The following is an 18,607-nucleotide window of genomic DNA, read 5'->3' on the forward strand; positions in this document are numbered from 1 at the left end:
ACTCTAGTGAAACTTCCAATTAAGCAAGGCTGTGCCTGACCCTTACTTGGTTGGGTTACCTGAGCTGCTGAAGGATTGGCTGGATCCTTGAACACATATTTTTACTTTGAATTTCTGAACACTTGCACATAAAGAAACAACCATCTGCTATTGATGGAAAACCACAGCACTTTCATCCAAACAGTAAATAAAACTTAAGTTACTAAGCAAAATGGGAAGCCCTGGAGAATCTGTACAGTTAAAACTTTCTGAAGGTTTTGTATATGTTGCCAAGTATCAAATGTTTGGATGATAATGACCAAGGGATTAGAGATCAAAACATTTCTTTATTTTTTCATTTTGCTTGCTTTGTACATCTGGCAGTGTCAGGGTATTGTCCATTCCACGATGTCCCCTGTTCAGTTACTTATGCTCTCCGTTCACAAACACGTCTGACTGATTAGCTAAGAGCAGAGGGCAGCCCTATTAGCACATTCACATGCCTTTGCAAACCAGAGATGTTCTAACACAGGTACAGAGTAATTATTCACAGACTGAAGTGGAAGGCAGCAATCAGAAAACCTCTTACAAATTAGAGAACGAGCTGCAAAACCCATGCAAATTGCAAGGGACCTTAGGCCAAATAGTTTTATTTGTAATCACAGCCTAATTTTGCTGGATCAATTTCAATTTTTTAGCATCCTTACATCAGTTTTATCTGACAAAACTGTAGCAGAATTAAATACTGGTCTTCACATCTTCAAAACCAGATGCCACACAGCAGGACAAGAAGGAAAGCGACACACAAAACCAATTCCAACATAAGGTGTTGGAGGAATGTATCAGTTGGGTTTAAGTAACAGTGGCTAAGACCACCTCAGGTGCAACTTCCCAAGTAACAGATTTCCCTGTTTCCCAACCCAAATGGAAAACAAAAGCCACAACGAAAATCAATTAAAATCTAATAAAACCATGGATTTGACAGGAAACAGAACATTTTGGTTTTGAGTATTTTAAATGTTTCTGAATTGGAATAAATTTAGCAATGCAATGTCCTGTCAAAAAAAATTAAGCAAATCGTTTTTCACTCTTTCATTTTTTGCTTTTTTAGCTGAAACGATCTAAGGAAACATCCACTGTATTGTGCTTGCTTTTAAAGTGTTCTGATGAAATCCAAATGTTAACAAATATTTTCTGGAGATGACTTTGATTGCTGCAAGAGCTCTATTTAGCTTTTTCACAAAGCTTCTTTTATAAGGTCAGCCAGTCTCTTGAAGGCCTGAAATGACACAAATATGGTTCACATTTATATTCCAGCATTACTTAAATAGGCAGCATACCAAACCTGTAAGGCTACTAAAACTACCCTAACCATATACAAACTCAGTATTTTATACTGCAAAATTCTGCTGATATTCTCTGTTTTCCTTTTATAACAACATGTATGGGCTTTGACTGGACAAAGCTTCCACTTCTCTGACAGAAAATACAAGGCAGAGTTTTCTGAAACAGAAAAATATATATATTGATTTTCAAAGGTTATTCGGAGTTCAGATGCAACTAAACAATTGTACTTTTAATACTACTAGTGATCTTCTGGAATAGTATCTCTTTTAACTTAATATAAGGGCCTAGAGGCTGCAAGGGTGAAAGAAAAGGAAGAACAGTTGAGTGGAGAAGCATATAAAAGATACAGTTTGACTGTCAATAGTATGGTTATGAATTACTTTTACAAAGGAGAAGGAAGAAATAGAAGAAATACAGAAGAAGAAATAGAAAGGCAATAGAAGCACTTATCTCTTACACACCTTCACAACTGAATGAAAGTACAACTACAAATATTGAACTGTTTCAAGGACCTGAATCAAACAAGTATTAAATCTGCACAAATAAATGTCTCTTATCTTTCTTCCCACTGATTTTACAGATACAGCCAAATAGCATCCAAAATTTCCTAAAATACATAGAAGATTAGTTCCTGAGAAATTAAATACAACATATATGTCAATTGCATGGAAGAAAACCATTATTCTTTCTTATAAGGGATTGACAACACACACACACACGCGCGCGGAAGAAAACAGGTAATTCAATCTCAGGAATGGAAAGTCTGAAAAACAAAAGATATGTGATGCCTGCTAATACTAAAACAAATATCAACACTTCCTCTGACTTCAGTAAAGCCTTTATGAATGATGTCTGGGAGGATTAAATGTGAGACTCTACATGTATGAGATACACAGAAAAATTTTAAGTAGTCCTAAAAATTTGGTACCTTTCAGGTCATTTGGATATGAGTACCTTGCCTAATAAACAGCTAATACTGCTTCAAAAGTACTGCTTAATCACCAAAGTAAGTAAAAATAAGGGAGCATTATTATGTGAGAAACTGTCTTGATAAGAATGTAGAAAAAAAAAAATCTCACTTACCAGATCCATCTGGCCTGGAGAAGACAGAGAGAAGGAGGCTCTGACATAAGAACTAGGCTCTGAACTATCAATATTGAATGCTCCTCCAGGAACCAGTAACACCTAAGAAAAATTGATTAGCACCCAGTTATCACCACTTCTACATTATGTTAAATTACATTTGAGAAGGCTCACTGCTGAAACACTGGTATCAGAACATGGTGTAATATATTTCTTCTCTTCAAAATGAGAAGCCAAAAATATGCAACCTGGAATCTTTTCATAACAAAATAAGGGGCTCTCAGATTTTGGTCACCTAGGCTGGTGGGTTACCAGGTCTGGCTTATCATCACAATGTTTAGAAGCACCAGTGAGGTGGGATGTAGTTTACTGACTACACAGTGCTCGCTCTTATAAACTGTAGAAATAAAACCACACTTAATTTCTGTTATTAAAAAGCTATAGTGGACAGCCATCATTCATATAGATACATATATATGTTGTATACATGACATTGTACTATATATTATAATGGTTTAAATTTAAGTAAGCTGATTAAATATCAACAACTGAGTACAGACATGAAAATATTTTATTAATGAGTCACTGTGCAACAATGCCTGACTTGCAGACTTAATGATGATGCACAGCAAGTTCCCCTGCTTTTTAATGTGTGTTCATATGTGCGGATAGATACCGTAAATTTATTTTATCCTTCCCTCATTTCATTTTAACATCATAAGCTCTTAAACCATAGGTCATACTTCTTTCTGCAAAGCTTTTTCCATGATCAGCTGCTGTGTATCGGAAACACCCTTAATTTTGATCCATAAGAACATGCCAGCAGCAGGGGGGTACCATTCTGCCAAGTCTGGAGAGAGAAAAAACAGAAAGGAATCAAGAAAGAAACTTCTGCTTTACCTTTAACCGATACATCATAGATTTAGCGATGTTGTAGATTTGTTGCTCCAATGAACTCAAAGGGAATGTAGGCCACAGAGCCAGGATGCCACTTCCCAAATTTAAAGTACTCCTAACCAAATCTGTGTGGGCTTACTGCACTTGTGCTAGTATCCTCAATGCTTTTTTGTGAATGTGATTGCTCTGAATTACAGAAATCCCAACCATTAACAAACTATACTTGTTGATTACTTTCAGATCAAGTAACCTAAAATAATTTTTCTGATGAAGTTTCTCTTAACATCACATTGACTATCAATACAATTTAAAGCACAGCAAAGCGCAAACCGGTTTTCCTTTAAGTTACAATGATTACAGATTCTTCCCCAAAGAAAAGGAGAGCCTAGGAGTTATGAGGCAGATGGGAAGGCTTAGAGAGGATTTATGTCTTAAATTACACTTGCAAACTTACTGTATACCTTTTGTTTACCTAGAATTCTTTATCTGGTTTTGGACATATTTTTGAAGAAACTATTTATTTGACTTGACATCTTCTCCAGCTATTCCTTGGTGTATTTAAACATTACATATTGACAAAATAAAGGTCTGTCTTCCATAATATTATGGCTCCTATTACTAGAAAACATGAAGACCCTGTAGTCTTTTACATAAGTATATTCTCACAATACACTTTAAGGTAGCCCACTGCTATTACACTGGTTTGATACTTGGGGAATTGAGACAAAGAGGACCTACCTAGGTCAACAACCCAAGGTTGTTCAGAGCTATGTAGAAAAAGAAATACTTCAAATCTAAAAACCTGGAATTAGCAAAAATAAGTACATTAATGATTGTGTGGTGCCCAAGTACCCATGTCCCATGGAAGTATCCTCTAAGGTAGGTGGGCAGTTCTTAAGCAGTTATTGCTGATTCCACTTAGACTAACTAAAAGGAGTGAGTCACTAACCGTAATTGCATTATCGTTGATCAAATTCTTTCTATGCTCCGTGACTAACCACAAAAGAGAACATTTGAAATTGATTTCGGACAAAGAAATGATTATCGGTACTGCTATATCAATCGTTTATATCTTCTTTTAAATTAAGGCTACTGAATCTGGCTATTTCAGACAGAGATTTTAAAGACAGATTTTAAACATAAAAAATCTTAGGACATAGTGGAGTGAAATATATGCTCTTTATAAAACTGCTTCATACAGTAATGTGGTGAGCTTTTTTCTCATCACCACCTCATTGTCCCACCAGAAAAGTATGAAAAAAAGCAGCACTAGATAATTTGTCCCAAGCTTAATATTTAATGTCATTAATTTGCTTATAGTGTTTATCTGTCACTTCAGTCAAGAGATGAACTTCAGTGATTTTTCTTGAACACAAAGATGATAAATAGCTAGAAAAAAATTTAAGTAATTAGCTGTGTTGTACTCACTGACCTTTCAACCACTTGTCAGCAGCAATGAGCATTGCATCCCTCTGGGTCCTGTAGAACTCCACTACTCTGAAAGTAAATTATCAATTCAAAGTCATGTTCCCATAGCACTTCAGAGTCCATTTGTTTCCAAAGGCAGAAACAAAGCTTTTCTATTTCAACAACCTAAGTGCACATTTAATGGAAACGTAAGCATATATCCTAAATGGGCACAATACAGCATACTGTGTGTATAAAATTTTGTGTATGTATCAGAGAAGTCTTGAATGCTTCACCATGTCTGCAACAATGATCAACCAGACATAGGAAGTGCTTGTGTGGCTGCTTCTTAAGCTTTACATATGTCAAGGAAACTCTTTACATATTACATCCATTCTGTCTATTATATCAGTGGACACAAGTCCTGTTAGCAATATTTACTGCACATAACAGGCATACTGAAGAAAAGGACTTACACGTATGCAAAAGCACAGCCTCAGTATTTGTGCATTTGGGTTGAATTTGTGTAATATGCACACATGGAAATAGTATTTCACAAGGTAAAAAGCAAATCATAGGATAAACCTGTCATGACTATTCGACAGCTTCCCCTTTTCTATCCCCTATCACCTTCACGCTTTAAGTAAAACTACCAAATGATTCAATCTCTTACCAGGGAAAATTACCCTAACCCAAGTTTCAACATGGATAAGTCTTGTGCAGCGGCTTTTGTTGACATAAAATGAGACAGCTATGCAATGGGAGGTACAAGAGAAATGCCTGATAAAGAGTTCATAAATCAGATGCAAATGTACTCCCTTCTCTGCAGAGAAAACATACCTAGTACTTTGCATGATTTTACATTTAGATTTTTTTTTGTACTCTCTGACCCAATAGCTTTGATTTCTGGATGTATTTTATTACACCTGATAGAAAAACAGTGACACTACCAAAGGCTTATATAGTTTTGGGACTCAGCCTATACTAATTGCTACATTCTGCATGAAATGGTAAATCTCAATTATGCAGTTTTTACCATATCCCAAATTCTGTTGCAAGTTGCCTTTCTGTTATCATTTTACTTTCACGCTGGAATGAAATTATAAGTAAGACAAGACTACCACAAAAATGTAGTTGCTCCAAACAACAGGCTAGCTCCTACTCAAAAGCATGATCTAACAAGTCATCCTTGTCCAAATGATATCACCTGGAACAGATTGCAGTCAGCTGTTGGGCCTCATCAGTAAGTCACCTGGCAACTGAGTCTAGAAGGTTATAAAGTATTGCAGTTACCCTACTGCAGCGCTATTTTCATTAGTTTGAGAGGAAGAACAGCTTTCTGGCTTGAGCAAGGATGCCTTTTAGCCTACAAGAAGAAGGTAAGTGAAGAGATGCATTTAGAGTATATTTTTTGAACTGCTGAAAGTTGAGCTAAAGTGTGGTCCAAGTTTCCCTACAAAACCTATCTTTATGCTCCTAATTCTTAAAAGAAGGCAACGCTACGGCTGGTGCGTCTGCTTTGTTTTTTTTTTAATGCTAGTGTTTACAGTATGGACAACAGGCAGGTGCTCAGGGGACAGAAGTGGCTGTTACAGTGAACGTAAGAACCTTCTCCACGCTTTGCCCACACTCCTGTTACATGCCTCTACGGTGTGGCACACTCCCCCGAGGTAGGAAGCTTGGGGTTCTAACTGCATCTGAAATGAAGCATGGATACTCAGAGAACTATGCTCCTCCAGCATAATAAATGAAAAACAAATGTGTGTCAGTCAGTATGTAAGAAATGCCTTGCTGAGTTAGACCTTAACCCAGTGCTCTGTCTCTAAGAATGGTGATCATGGCAATGTTTAGTGAGTGTAGGTGAACCTCACTGCTCTCTGTAGGTCTTTCTATCAGCATCCACAATCATTAGATTAAGGATGTTAGAGGGTCAGTCCCCACTGAGTTAGTGAGACACGAACTCCCTTTACAGAAGCTATGCTGACTTCTTCTCAATAGATACATGCTCAGTGATCTTAGCCTTTGCTATAGACCCTACCACTTTCACAGGGTTGAAAACTTTATTTACTGACATGGAGGTCCCAGGATCCTCCCGAGTTCCCTTCAGATAGGAGCTGCGTAATGAATGTGCCAGTGTACTGGCAGATTGTCGGTCTGTAGTGGTAGGTTACATGCCCTGACCGGCATGTCTGTAACTTCGCACTAAGCTCCTTCAGGACTCTTGTGTGAATACTGTCAGTCTTGGTGACCTGGCTTACCCATTTGGCCTAATACTGGTGCACCTCCTCTGACCCGGTTACCGCGAAGAATGTTTTATGTAGGTAACAAGAAGCAGAATGACAGATGATGGGATTTCACATATGACATGACCCTACCTGTCTATATGCTCCAAGAAACCCTTTTCTCCCCATTGCTGAAGCAGCTGTGATATCATAATCTGAAGAAATAAAACACATCATCAATACCATATTTTAAACTGCACTCTTCCGCAGACATCAAAAGATATATAGCCTGATGCATTATCCAAAATTCCACACAGGCAAGAAATTGCATGTGGGGTCTCTTGGAGCCCTTTATAAACAGAGGTGGCAACAGCAACAGGCCATTGTAGTCCATGTTACTGATGTCTCCAAGGATCATGGCCATGTTTGGAAGTTGGGGTGGGGGGAGGCAAAAATGGATGCAGAGCTAAATATAGTAATCAGGGAGAAAGAGGAAGGCAATGTATATTGCTTTACCTTCCTGCCCATATCAGCCTCTCTGCTTTAATACTGCCTCTATGACAAATTAATGGAGCTGGAAGATGGAAGCCATATTTAGATGTGCTCAATGACTCCTTTCCTTATTACTAACCATAAAGGGGCTGTAGTTGGCAGCCTGCTTTGTAATGTCTTTGTGGGCTGCCAGTATTGTTCTAATTGCAAAGTAGAATGAGAAACAGAAAAAAACTAAGTGCTTCTTCCAATGTATGCTTTACATTGAGGTTTTTCAAGTGAATCTACTGGCAAGAGATATAAAGTATTTTAAATCTTGATTTGTGAAATCTGAGGGTTAAGGGCATATTAGCTGTGCTTTCCATGCACTGAGACACCCTCTAGCTCTGGCTGTAATTTCTATGGTGGTCTCTCCTTTGGCAGAATTGACTGTGTATGTGCTTATTATAAACAAAACTACAAAAGTGCACAGCAACTGCAAAAGTGCAAAGCTGTTCGTTTGTGGTTTCTTATGAATTGGAATATGTTAACTTTTCTAAATACAATTCAGTTGGCAGTTTGGTACTTGCCTGTGTGAAAGTGCTGGTGTGCATTGTTGAAACCTGAATGTGTAGAATAACTCTGTCAATAAGAGGCTTGGGACCTGTCAGAAAACCTATTCTTAACCTAAAAAAAAAAAAAAAAAAAGAAAAAAGTTACTACAGAAATGCAATGTGCTAATACTTTGTGTAAGTTGTAGTTTAACTGGGAAAATGTGTAACCATTTCATTGACATTGTAAGGATCTTCTATGCATTTAAGTTTATTTATATCTTAATACTGCCCTAAGCCCCAGGCTTATGCAATTTATTTAATGACTTTGATACTCGACTCATAAAAACATTTAAGGGTTTTTAACGCTTAGAGTAGCAGCTTGGTTCTGAGACTTCAGGACATATCCCACATTTGTAAGCCTTCCTCTGCAACCATAAAGATTACATGAATCATAGGGAAGAAAAAGATAGGTTTTCACATAATGAAAAATCATGAATGCTCAGGCTTTATGAAAAACAGATGAGAAGTGGCAAACAGCTTTACTCTTTCACTCCCTTTCAGTATAGCAGAATAAATGGAATTTAGACTGATAAACTAGATTCTTATTCATGCTTCAATTCTTATAACCCATCTTTATAGATTGGCTGAAGTTTTTCTTTGAAGAAAAATAGAACCAGTAAGCTCATATGCATCTTTGACAAAGATGAAATTGCATCATGCCTTTTTGCTGTGTCACTTCTGAAAGTGCAATCAAACTTAGCATGTCTCCTCACTTTCTCAGGAATGAGGTTATAATCCACTAGCTGCCAGTGCAGAATTCATATTACTTTCATATATCTATTAGGATAATAAACAAAAGCAAGTTAAAAATCAAGTATGTTGACTTGTGGGAAATGGAAAACAGCCAGTTTAGCTTTTCAGGCAGGTGGAAACAACCTGAAAGAACTGTAGGGCTAGAAGATGAGAGATCAGTATAACCCTATGAATAGTTTTTGGAGAATGATGCCATCATTCCTCTTCTGTATTAAAGTCCAGGGAGTCTGCAGGAATGGTAAGATATAGAAGGAGAAATGGAAAAAGAGAGAAAAGTTCCTAGGAGTTCCAGGGACAGAGCTGGAATCCAGCACCTGTCTGCCTAGCTGGTGTCTGCAAGAATGGGCTGCCTGGGGAGAGTGGCTTAACTATCAGTATCAGAAGAGAAACGGAATCTGGAGTTACATGACTGCCAAGAGATGACATGAGAAGTGAGTGGACTGAGAAAAGCTGTGGATCCAAAAGTACATTCCAGAAATGGACAGGTATTAGATGAAAAAACACTATGACATGTCTGATCATTTTGTATGAAGTATTAGTCTTGTGCCTTAACTGAACAGGCAATGCTGAGCAGTCTGAAGCTGGCCTTACCCAGATGAGAGAATTTTAGAGAAAGAGTCAGTCCTGATAACTCGGCCATCCACATCCATTGAGAGGAAAGTTGGAGCCCAAGGCTTGGAAGAAAAATAAAAAATAACATTCAAGGTGCTAGTAAGGATTATGATGGAATTATTTTCTTTACTATGAAGACATAATTAATTTCCTAAAGAAATATTTTGATAGTAAATATTTTACAGATGTGCATTCCAAGGAAGAAATGTAGTAACTTGCTGACAAGTGATTGTTCAGGCTAGCTGTCTGAGATGTGATCACAATGTTCTATGAAAGTCATCAAGAAATCAGCCTTGTTATTTTTTGATGCTTAGCCCACTGTTCACCATACAAGTGTTCAGTTCAAGTTGTGGTATGATGCCATAAGTAGGAGAGAGAAATAATGATTTCTCTGCTATGATTTTTTTTATGGAGTAAACAGAAACTGTAATTTCTAAGATGGGGACCTGTAACTTTTGGCTTTATCTTAAAAAAGGGAAATCAGAAGATATGACCAAATTTTGATGATCTGAGTTCAGCGCACTTTTTTGTTATCAAGAATTCTGCTTTTACACCTTCTCCCCTTACACTCTCTAACAAAGCTACACAATGCTATTCAATAAGTGAAGCAGTTTTATTGCTTCCTCCCATAAAAACATGTTTCAAAGTAGAAAATATTGAACTTTGGCTTCTACCAATGTTCTATTGCTTTATAAGACCAGCTTTTATTCCTGAAATTAGGTACTTTTGCAGACTGTGCAACCGTAGATCCATGTGTGAAGATGGGTCAACACTTGATTGTTACCCATTTGGGGAAAATTTATATGAAGGAGGGAAGCTGCCTATCCAATACTACTTCCTGTGGTATCTGGGAGAACTCCCTCAGGTTGTCTAAAAGGCAAAGGGGTAAAAATTGGGATATAGTAGATTGGGAGTAGGCAGTCTTCCACTGAATGAAAGAAGAGCCTGGGTTGAAAGAAACATTGAGGCTGCTATTTTCATGTGCTGCTTCAGTGGCATACTTGTTTTGCTCTGGAGGCAAAGCCTTTGCCATTTTCTGACTACTGAAGGAAATTCTCTCCTGTATAAGGCTTGAGGCATTTGAACCACTGATTCAGGACAGGACTGATGCAATAAAATGCCACAAAGGGGACAACAACTGAAAGTAGTATAGACTGTGAGGCCTATAGCTACCTTGGCAGGACATGAAGAAGGAGCATGCAGGAAGATCCATGGCTCAAATCTTAGTTCTCTCCTGGACCAGAAAAGAAGGTGTTACTAAGGAGTATGGAAGACAAATTACCTTTTCAAACTGAAGAAAGTAGTAAGGATCATCTTCTATTATGAGGAAATCATATTTTCTTGCAAGCTAAAGAAATGAATAAAAAGTAAAGATTTGTTAAAATGTAAAGACACTGTAAATTCAGTTCTTCCTGTACCTTGGGCCTATTACCAGGACCATGTTATGATCTTATGGATTGCTCATTCGCTATATACAAGGCCCTGTCAAGAGAAGCTTTCAAATGCCCGATTTAGACATCAAGCAATTATAAGAGTAAACATGGTACCTGCAGTACAAGGACACATGCATATAACTGAAGGTCTGTTCCATGTAGTGTTCAAACTGTGCAGAAAACTTGCACTAAGTCCAGTTTGAAGCCCATGGCAAAGGTATCAGCCAGCAATAGGCTACTATTGCAAAAACAATTTATCTAATGCATAGTCCACCTCTGAAGAGTTGTCATGAAAGAGTTTCTGCTAGAAACAAGTTCTAGGAGGAATCTCTACTGGACCAATAATGGGCCCAAATACCACACATGGGGTATCCTCAACTGAAACAAGACTGACATTTATCCATTTCCACCTACAAGATACACCAGCTACGTACCTGGTAAATCTCCTTCTTGCGCTCTGTGGTCAAAGAGTTTCCAGTTGGGTTGCAGCCATTCGGAATAGTGTACAGGAATTTGGGGAGGTGGTGGCTATGATTTTTTACATCTTCTGAGCTCCAAGTAGAAAGAATTTCTTTTAGAGCTTTTGGAATAATGCCATGTTGGTCACTAGGAACATTAATTATGTTACAACCCAAAGGTCTCAGCTGTTGATAGGAGGAACAAAACTGTCATAATCCCATAATTCAAAGGTCTTCCTTTTGTCACTGGCATTGTAAAATTTCATTGACACAAAGTCTTTCTGACTTTATAGCTATCTCAAACTCCATTTGCTCATTATTCAAAAGAAAGTTTGCCTGAATTTGCTGTGGAGCTTGTCAAACTTAACACATTACACTTTATTTGCCCTGTTAAGCCAGCTGAGAAGAAATGGGTACCTCCTATGTCCAATTGCTGCTCTTCTCTAGGAAATCACATAGTTTTGCAGGCAGAAGGGGGTTTTGTGAATTTGAACTGTGTTCTCTGAGGATTTCTTATGCTCTCACCACAGATAGTAAGTTCATGGCACTTTCATTTCCTCCTGACAATTTACATTCTACTTCAGTGGAAGTGCCAGAACTATAAGCTACTCTTCACTGACAAAGGGCAAAGAATCTGTTCTCAATAGATATATTCAGCAATACAAAGGGGAATGAAATGGTGCTACTGCAATGACATGTTGACAGCAGTATGAAAAAATATAGGTAAAATACCAACAAAAAAGCATGCTGTCTCCCCTCTGAGGAATTTCAATTTGTACCATGTAGTGCTCTGCATTTTTAAGTAAAAATGCAAGTTGCTGCAATGTCAAATATATTCCTAGAAGTATATTTGATTAGACAAGATATATTCAAACTTAGCACAGCAAACAGTAACAAAATTCCTTTTGATGCAAGGGGAGACTAGGCTGAAATTGTGGTGTATTACCTATTTTAACCCTTCTTAACAGTTCTCATGCATTTTGAGTTGACATTTATTTACATAGTGATTAAGCTATTTTTCAGAAGTAAACTTTGCTATTTTTGTGTAGTTCTTACTAATTCACATCTTCATACTCATATATGAATGTTTCAGGCCTATTCCAATTTTATAGTATTTATAGCTACAGTGTAATCAGACCATGAAATACCTCAGGTGAATGTGCTGACATGTTAATATACCGACTTGTTATAAATTTGCTTCAACCTGACTAGGTTGTGATGGCTTTCTTTCCAGTTTTAAATGTGACTTTAGCCCTTGAATGAACTAGGATTTGGAAGAGGAACTTCTGTCCTGGGAATAGCTTTTACAGAACTTTTAGTATAAAAGCTTCTATGAATTTATATTTATGAACTGGACTAACACTAAACTTGATTCTTAGATAGGTTTTTACAGTAAATACAGTGTATATAAGCCTGCAGATCAGCTACTAAATTGCCGCTTACTTCAAATACAGCATTCACAATATTTTCTAGCTAAAGAATACTTACAGCTGCTAGTGTCCCAGAGTATGTAGGTGCATCCAAAAGGATGTTGTCACCAGGATTAATGAGCATTTCAAACACCTGTAAAAGAAAAGTCTATTTTAGAAAGATTGTGCCATTCTTGTGCATATGCTTCATACTTCTGACAGTGGAATTAAAAATCTTGATTAGATATTAATAATTCCCTAACCACTTAATTATGCTGTCTGTGAGAAAAGCAAGGAACAGATGAAAAATCTGTTTGAGAGCCAAATGAAGCTAGGCAATCATCTAGAGAATACCAATTTGAAATGGAAAGACAGTGCTCTTGTACAATAGAAACAGTGTTTCAGTTACAGAAAGGATCAACTAAGCAGTGAGAGTGGACTGGAAAGGGTAACTATTTAAGGAAGCCTAACATAATTAGAATTGAGTTATGGTAAAGCAAATAATGCATCTATGTACTTATTACTACACTACTTCTGTAACATGAAATGTTACCTTATAGCGTATTTTCTGACAGGCTCTTTGGTTTACTTGAACATTCATGCAGTCCTGACAGATCAGACTGCCACACCAGTTTCATTTCAGTTCTGTTATCTCGTATTGATAATACCGTGAGATGTACCCTGCATCTAGTTATACACTAGCACTTAATGCTGAGTATAACTGAACTTATGGAAAAAACATCACTCTGAAAGAAATGCTTTTAACATATGAAGCTTTTGGTCTTACTTTACACAAGCCTTCCTGGCTGCCGGTTGTGACACACACTTCCATTTGTCCTTGCTCAGGACTATAATTGGCTGTGGGGGGATTATGTAGATTCCGCTGGAAATCCTTTAGCCAAGACAACAGCTCTGGAATCCTGAAACATGAATAAAATAAGGTGTGTCTAACATCTTATAAAGGCTGAAGCTAGGCTGTTCCTCTAAATCACTGCCAAATCTAGCACACAGTCCTGAGTAGGATGTCAACTGTCACAGATACACTTAAGATGCTGATTTTTATGACTGCTTTATCAAATGATGAAAATGATATAAATGTTTCTTATGGAAAGGCAGAAGAGATGGGCATCTGTGGTCCATACACCAATTTATCATACTGAAATCTGGGTGGTAATGATTTGCCAAGGATGGAATAGGGGTGGAGGCTGAACAATATCCACTCTTAGGAGTGATCTTTCCATACTCAAATGTGGCAATGTGACAAAGCTTGCAGTACTGCTAGTAACAGGCTGCAGATAATAAGGATTTCTGTAACAGATTTTTTTAAAAAATATGTCTTAAGATCTTGTAGGATGTTCACAAATGGCTGCGTTCATTTAAATATTAAGAAAAGTCTTAACTTCACTGATTAATGGCCTGTGTGCCTCTAGGTACCTAAATATTTTTGCAAACCTGTCACAAGCCTGACTCAGTGCTGTCTGCTGGGGAGTTCACATGAGTGCTGAAGTAACTTAATGATATGCAATTTTTGTACTAAAGATGACAATACTATAAATACCTCCAACTACCACAAGTAGTACATATTGACTTTAATATATAGTATCAAATGAAAGCAAAACAAATGCTCCAGAATGTGGAAACTATGTATTGCAATGCAGTATCTTTTAATGAGTATCTTATTGCAAAACACAAAATGATTCCTCCTAGTGATCTGGGAGTCTGGATTCTCAAATACTAATAGCCAGGAGATGCTCTGGCTTGAGAATTACTAGTATTAGGGTTTTTTTTTAATTACTCATCTGCTCAAAACTTTCCACTTAAACTGAAATGTAAATAGTGAGGCAAATTGAAAGAATTTAAACCTGGTTTTTGTAAAACAGGTTTTACAAACAGGTGAATTAATGCAATAATAAAGGATTTTATGATCCTTTGATTCTGGTATCTTGAAGTGCAAGCAGCTGTGACAGATACCCTGCTGAGGCTGAGTACTGGAGAGCTCTCTTCATCAGATCTTCCCCAATCTCGACAGCAGTTCCATGTCCAATGGCAACAGTAGCCCTCTTAAATGGAAAAACGTTAGGGTTTGGTGCCCCTCCAGCCAGAGAGATGAGAGATGGAGGAGACTTCTGCATCAGTTCAGCTAGAGTGAAAGGAAAAGACCTTGGTTACAATTCAATTATTGTAACACTGATCATGTTCTTCAGTCAAGTTTGTCCCATTTTTCACTTTATTTTTTTAACTGTCACGAATTCAAAAAGTATGATAATTCTTTTTAAACTCACCCTTCTTCTTGGATTAAATAGGTGTTGGGGGGGCAGGGAGGGAGACATGGGTGGGACAGACGAAACCAAAAAAATCATCTTTGTTAAAATAAATCATAAATAGCTGTTTTTTATCTGGACTGTTCTACTATTATAAAAACTTTTTGTGTGACTGATGTCTTTTAAGCTTCACCTTAATGATCTTCTATTTAGAATGACTTGGAATGATTTGCTTTGGTTTTTCTTCAGTCTCACTTTAGCTGATGTGGCAGTACTGCAGTGACACTAGTAGTTACATGTATGATTATAGCTTTTCCATAAGGGAATGGGAATGGTTCTAGCAGCCCAGCTTTGGTGGCAGAGGCACTGTGTAAATAATTCAGTATGAAGAAAATGTTAACAACTTGTGCTTTAAAATCATAGTTTCACAATCATTCAGATCCAATCTATGCAGTGCAGACTGGACCTTAATCCAGCAAGGGCACTTGATTGCATTAAATCTAAGAGCTTACAATATGGCACTTGTGCTGGCTTGACAGTTTTATATCAGATATGAGAGGACAGATGACACCAGATCTGGCATAAAGCCTCCGGTTATTGAGTTTATTCTCTGCTATTTATTAGCGAACTTGAGCATGGGGAGTTAATTCTTATCAGTTCAGCAACATGGGTCATGTATGTGACTTTTGGTCTGGTAAAGAGATATTTACTTTGTCATCAAAACTGCAGCCTTAATGTGTCTTTCTGCACAAGCTGTGCTACTTTATTTGTGTTATGATGCTTATCAGTGTATCACTTGAAAAAGTATAGAGATTGACTAGAGTGAATTAGTTGACTTAGCTGTACCTGTATGAAGCATTTTAAGCTGAACAGCAAATGCTAACCCTTTACCAAGAGATTAAATTGACCCCTGAAGGCTTAACTAGTGATGTATGTCTCATGCTCTCATTCTGTCAGGTCCCTGTAGGTTTCAATTCAGTAAACAAGTAGGCAGTTAACCTTTTCTATCTGTCACACAGAAAACTGTAACATGGTAGCCTAAAGATAGTGTAATATAGAAAAGGAAAGTGTAGCAACACTGAGGGGGTGGGGGTGGTGAGGAATTTGAGGACATTAACAGGATACAGGAGAGCTAGGTGAAAAGAAACATGCTGGAACTGAATTTCAAGTCATTAGCAGTAGCTTGTTCCTGGACAACCAGCGTAAATTCAGTAGCAAACTGTGCCAAAAGCCCTGCTTCAGAAGCAGTAGCAGAGACTTTTCGGACACCTGTTGAAGTGACAATACAATTTCTTCTGTCTGGATGGGTTTCTGAAATGGCTATTCACTTCATTCTTCTTTATACCTGCTTGGCATTTCAACTTCACAAAAGTCAAAGCAGTTAACTGGCCTTGCTTGTCAGCTTACAGCAGTTTTCTTTCAAGACCTTTCAAGTCTTTAGCCATGATACCCCAGTGAAGTCCAGAATGTAGAATGATACCCTTCCAGAGAACGAGCATATACTCACTCAGAAGTCTTATTGGAGATGCTTTTCTTGCTGCACTCACAGTGGTGATGAACCGAGAGTAATTCATATCTGTAGAGAAAGAGCAATTAATTGAATATGAAACTAGAAAAGCAAATAGGAACCCCAGTGCTTTTGGTATGTGCATCTCCCACAATTGATGCTTCCAATTCATCTCCATAGATGTGCTCTACCATAAATTAAATGTCAACTTACTCATGTTAAAATCAGTGCTGGCATTTCTTTTCCTTTTTGAACTAAGGGAAAAGGTTTCTGCTTCATACTCACAGGTACTGGCACAGCAAGACTAGGCCAGATGCTGCTGTTCTGGTAAACACAAATAGCAGTACAGCTTTGGTCTGGAGAATTTGTTGGTGTGCCAGTGAACAGGAAAAAGCCCTTTTCCCCTCCCTTTACTGCCAGCTGTGGAGCTTTAAAGGCAGATTACAAATCTGGAGATCTGACAGACCTTAAACAACCATCAGCTCTTTTTTAAATGAGAATCCAGCTTTATTTAGCTGTATTAAGTATTGCATTTAAAGTGCTTTAATGATTGCAAGCCATCATTATGAGTCACAACACTTGTCAAGTTAGATGCGTGGTGTTTTTTTGTTTGTGTGTGGGGTGTGGTTTTTTTTTTTTTTAGAAAGGATAACTAAGAATGTCTTTCAAAATGCTTCAGATGAGTGTTTTCCCCCTTTTTTCCTTGGTGCTGATAGAGATTCAGTGGATAATGAACTGCAGTCCCGTGGGAGGCCTCAAGGCCTGCTCTCACAGGAAAGCTATCTTCTTCAAAAGGAAGGAAAGCACAGGAATAAAATGAAGGGCACAGAGACCCTGTCACTTTGACTACCACTTCCGAGTGTGCTTCTACTGAATTCGCAGAAAATAATCCTCTAGCAACCACAGCGACATGCATGTGCTGGCAGCTATTAAAAATGATCTGTCGAGCAAGGCTGCTTTAAAAAGCCACCAACCTTATGCTTTCTAAAAATAACTTTCCTTGCCCTCCAGCGCGTCTCCCCCAGCAGAAGCACACCGAGGCCCTGCCGTAGCGCTGTTGCCTATACACAAAGGCTGGCTCCGGCTGTGTTTTCGGGAGTACCTGAGGCAGCGCTTCTCCCCCCGCCCCCCCAGGCGACTCCCGAGACGCCCCACCGCTGCCCCCCCCTTCCCGGAAGGGACACGCCGCGGGCGGGGACGGAGCCCCCAAGGCCGCCCCGAGCGACGCGACCCGACCCGACCGCCTTCCTCCGCTCGCAGCGGGTACCCGCCCGGCCGAGGGCCGCGGCCCCTCACGGCGGAGGGGACGGTGGCGGCCGTTGGCCGGGCCGGGCCGCGCGCGCGCGCGCACCTACCGGCAGGACGGCGCGGAGCCGGCGGCGGCGGCGGCCGGAGAGGGCAGCGGCGGCTGCCCGCGCTGCTGGGCATGTGCGGGCCCGCCCGCTCGGTGCCCGCGCCGACGGGCGCAGGGACGGGCGCTGGGGCGGCCCCTGGGCGCCGGGCGGGGCGGTGAGCGTCCGCCGGGGCGGCTCCCTCAGCGCTTCGGGGCCGCCGAGGCCCCGGGCCTGGCCGGCGTAGCTGGCTGCGGGTCGGGGGGCGGCAGCTGGTCCGGTAGCCGCAGGCAGCGCGGCCGTGAAGGCAGGGCGGTTGCGTTCCGCTGAGCGGGTTTGGGCGCCGATCCTGTGTAAAAGCCGTGGAACGCACGGCTCCCCCATCGGTTCCTTCGGTGTAACGTCCTGAAAACGAGGGCTGGCGCTCGATCGGTGCGGGGAGAGGGGAGGCGGCCGGGCCGCGGGCACGGCAGAGGGCTGGGCGGCGCCGGGGGGCAGCGCGGGCCCGCCGCCACAAGCGGAGGTTGGCGGTGGGGGACACCGCGCGTCGTTTTCCGTTCGTCCGGAAGGACGGATTAGTGGGCCTGGCGCGGTCGGTCACTACGTCAGTTTTGTAATAAAGTTATTAGTTTATAAATCGCCAAAAAGAGGCAGTAGCGTGGAGCAGGAGAGCTAAACCCGGCGTTGTCTCGCAGACCTCACCAGGGCGGCGATAACGGACCAACCGGGGGTACCGTTTTCCTTGTGCTCCAAGGTTCGTGAAGCAGCAGTAGCAGCAGCACAGCCAGTCTCTGACCCCACCGCTCGTTGGGGCCTGCTCTGC

The 18,607-nt window shown here is 39.9% G+C and overlaps 1 protein-coding gene across 1 annotated transcript; it reads right to left on the reverse strand.

The window, feature by feature from the left end:
* Nucleotides 1-306: 306 nt before the first annotated feature.
* AADAT (aminoadipate aminotransferase) lies at nt 307-18,284 on the reverse strand. Its single transcript, XM_069786999.1, is given in 15 exon segments — nt 307-1,258; nt 2,410-2,511; nt 3,153-3,259; nt 4,739-4,803; nt 7,089-7,150; nt 7,997-8,093; nt 9,365-9,447; nt 10,668-10,733; nt 11,253-11,462; nt 12,765-12,839; nt 13,473-13,605; nt 14,657-14,825; nt 16,454-16,522; nt 17,809-18,051; nt 18,054-18,284. Coding segments are annotated over 15 exon segments (1,638 nt in total). The 5' UTR covers nt 18,169-18,284; the 3' UTR covers nt 307-1,216.
* Between the last annotated feature and the right edge of the window lie 323 nt (nt 18,285-18,607).

Source organism: Haliaeetus albicilla, chromosome 1 (assembly GCF_947461875.1).
Source record: "Haliaeetus albicilla chromosome 1, bHalAlb1.1, whole genome shotgun sequence".
In the NCBI taxonomy this organism is placed as follows: domain Eukaryota; kingdom Metazoa; phylum Chordata; class Aves; order Accipitriformes; family Accipitridae; genus Haliaeetus; species Haliaeetus albicilla.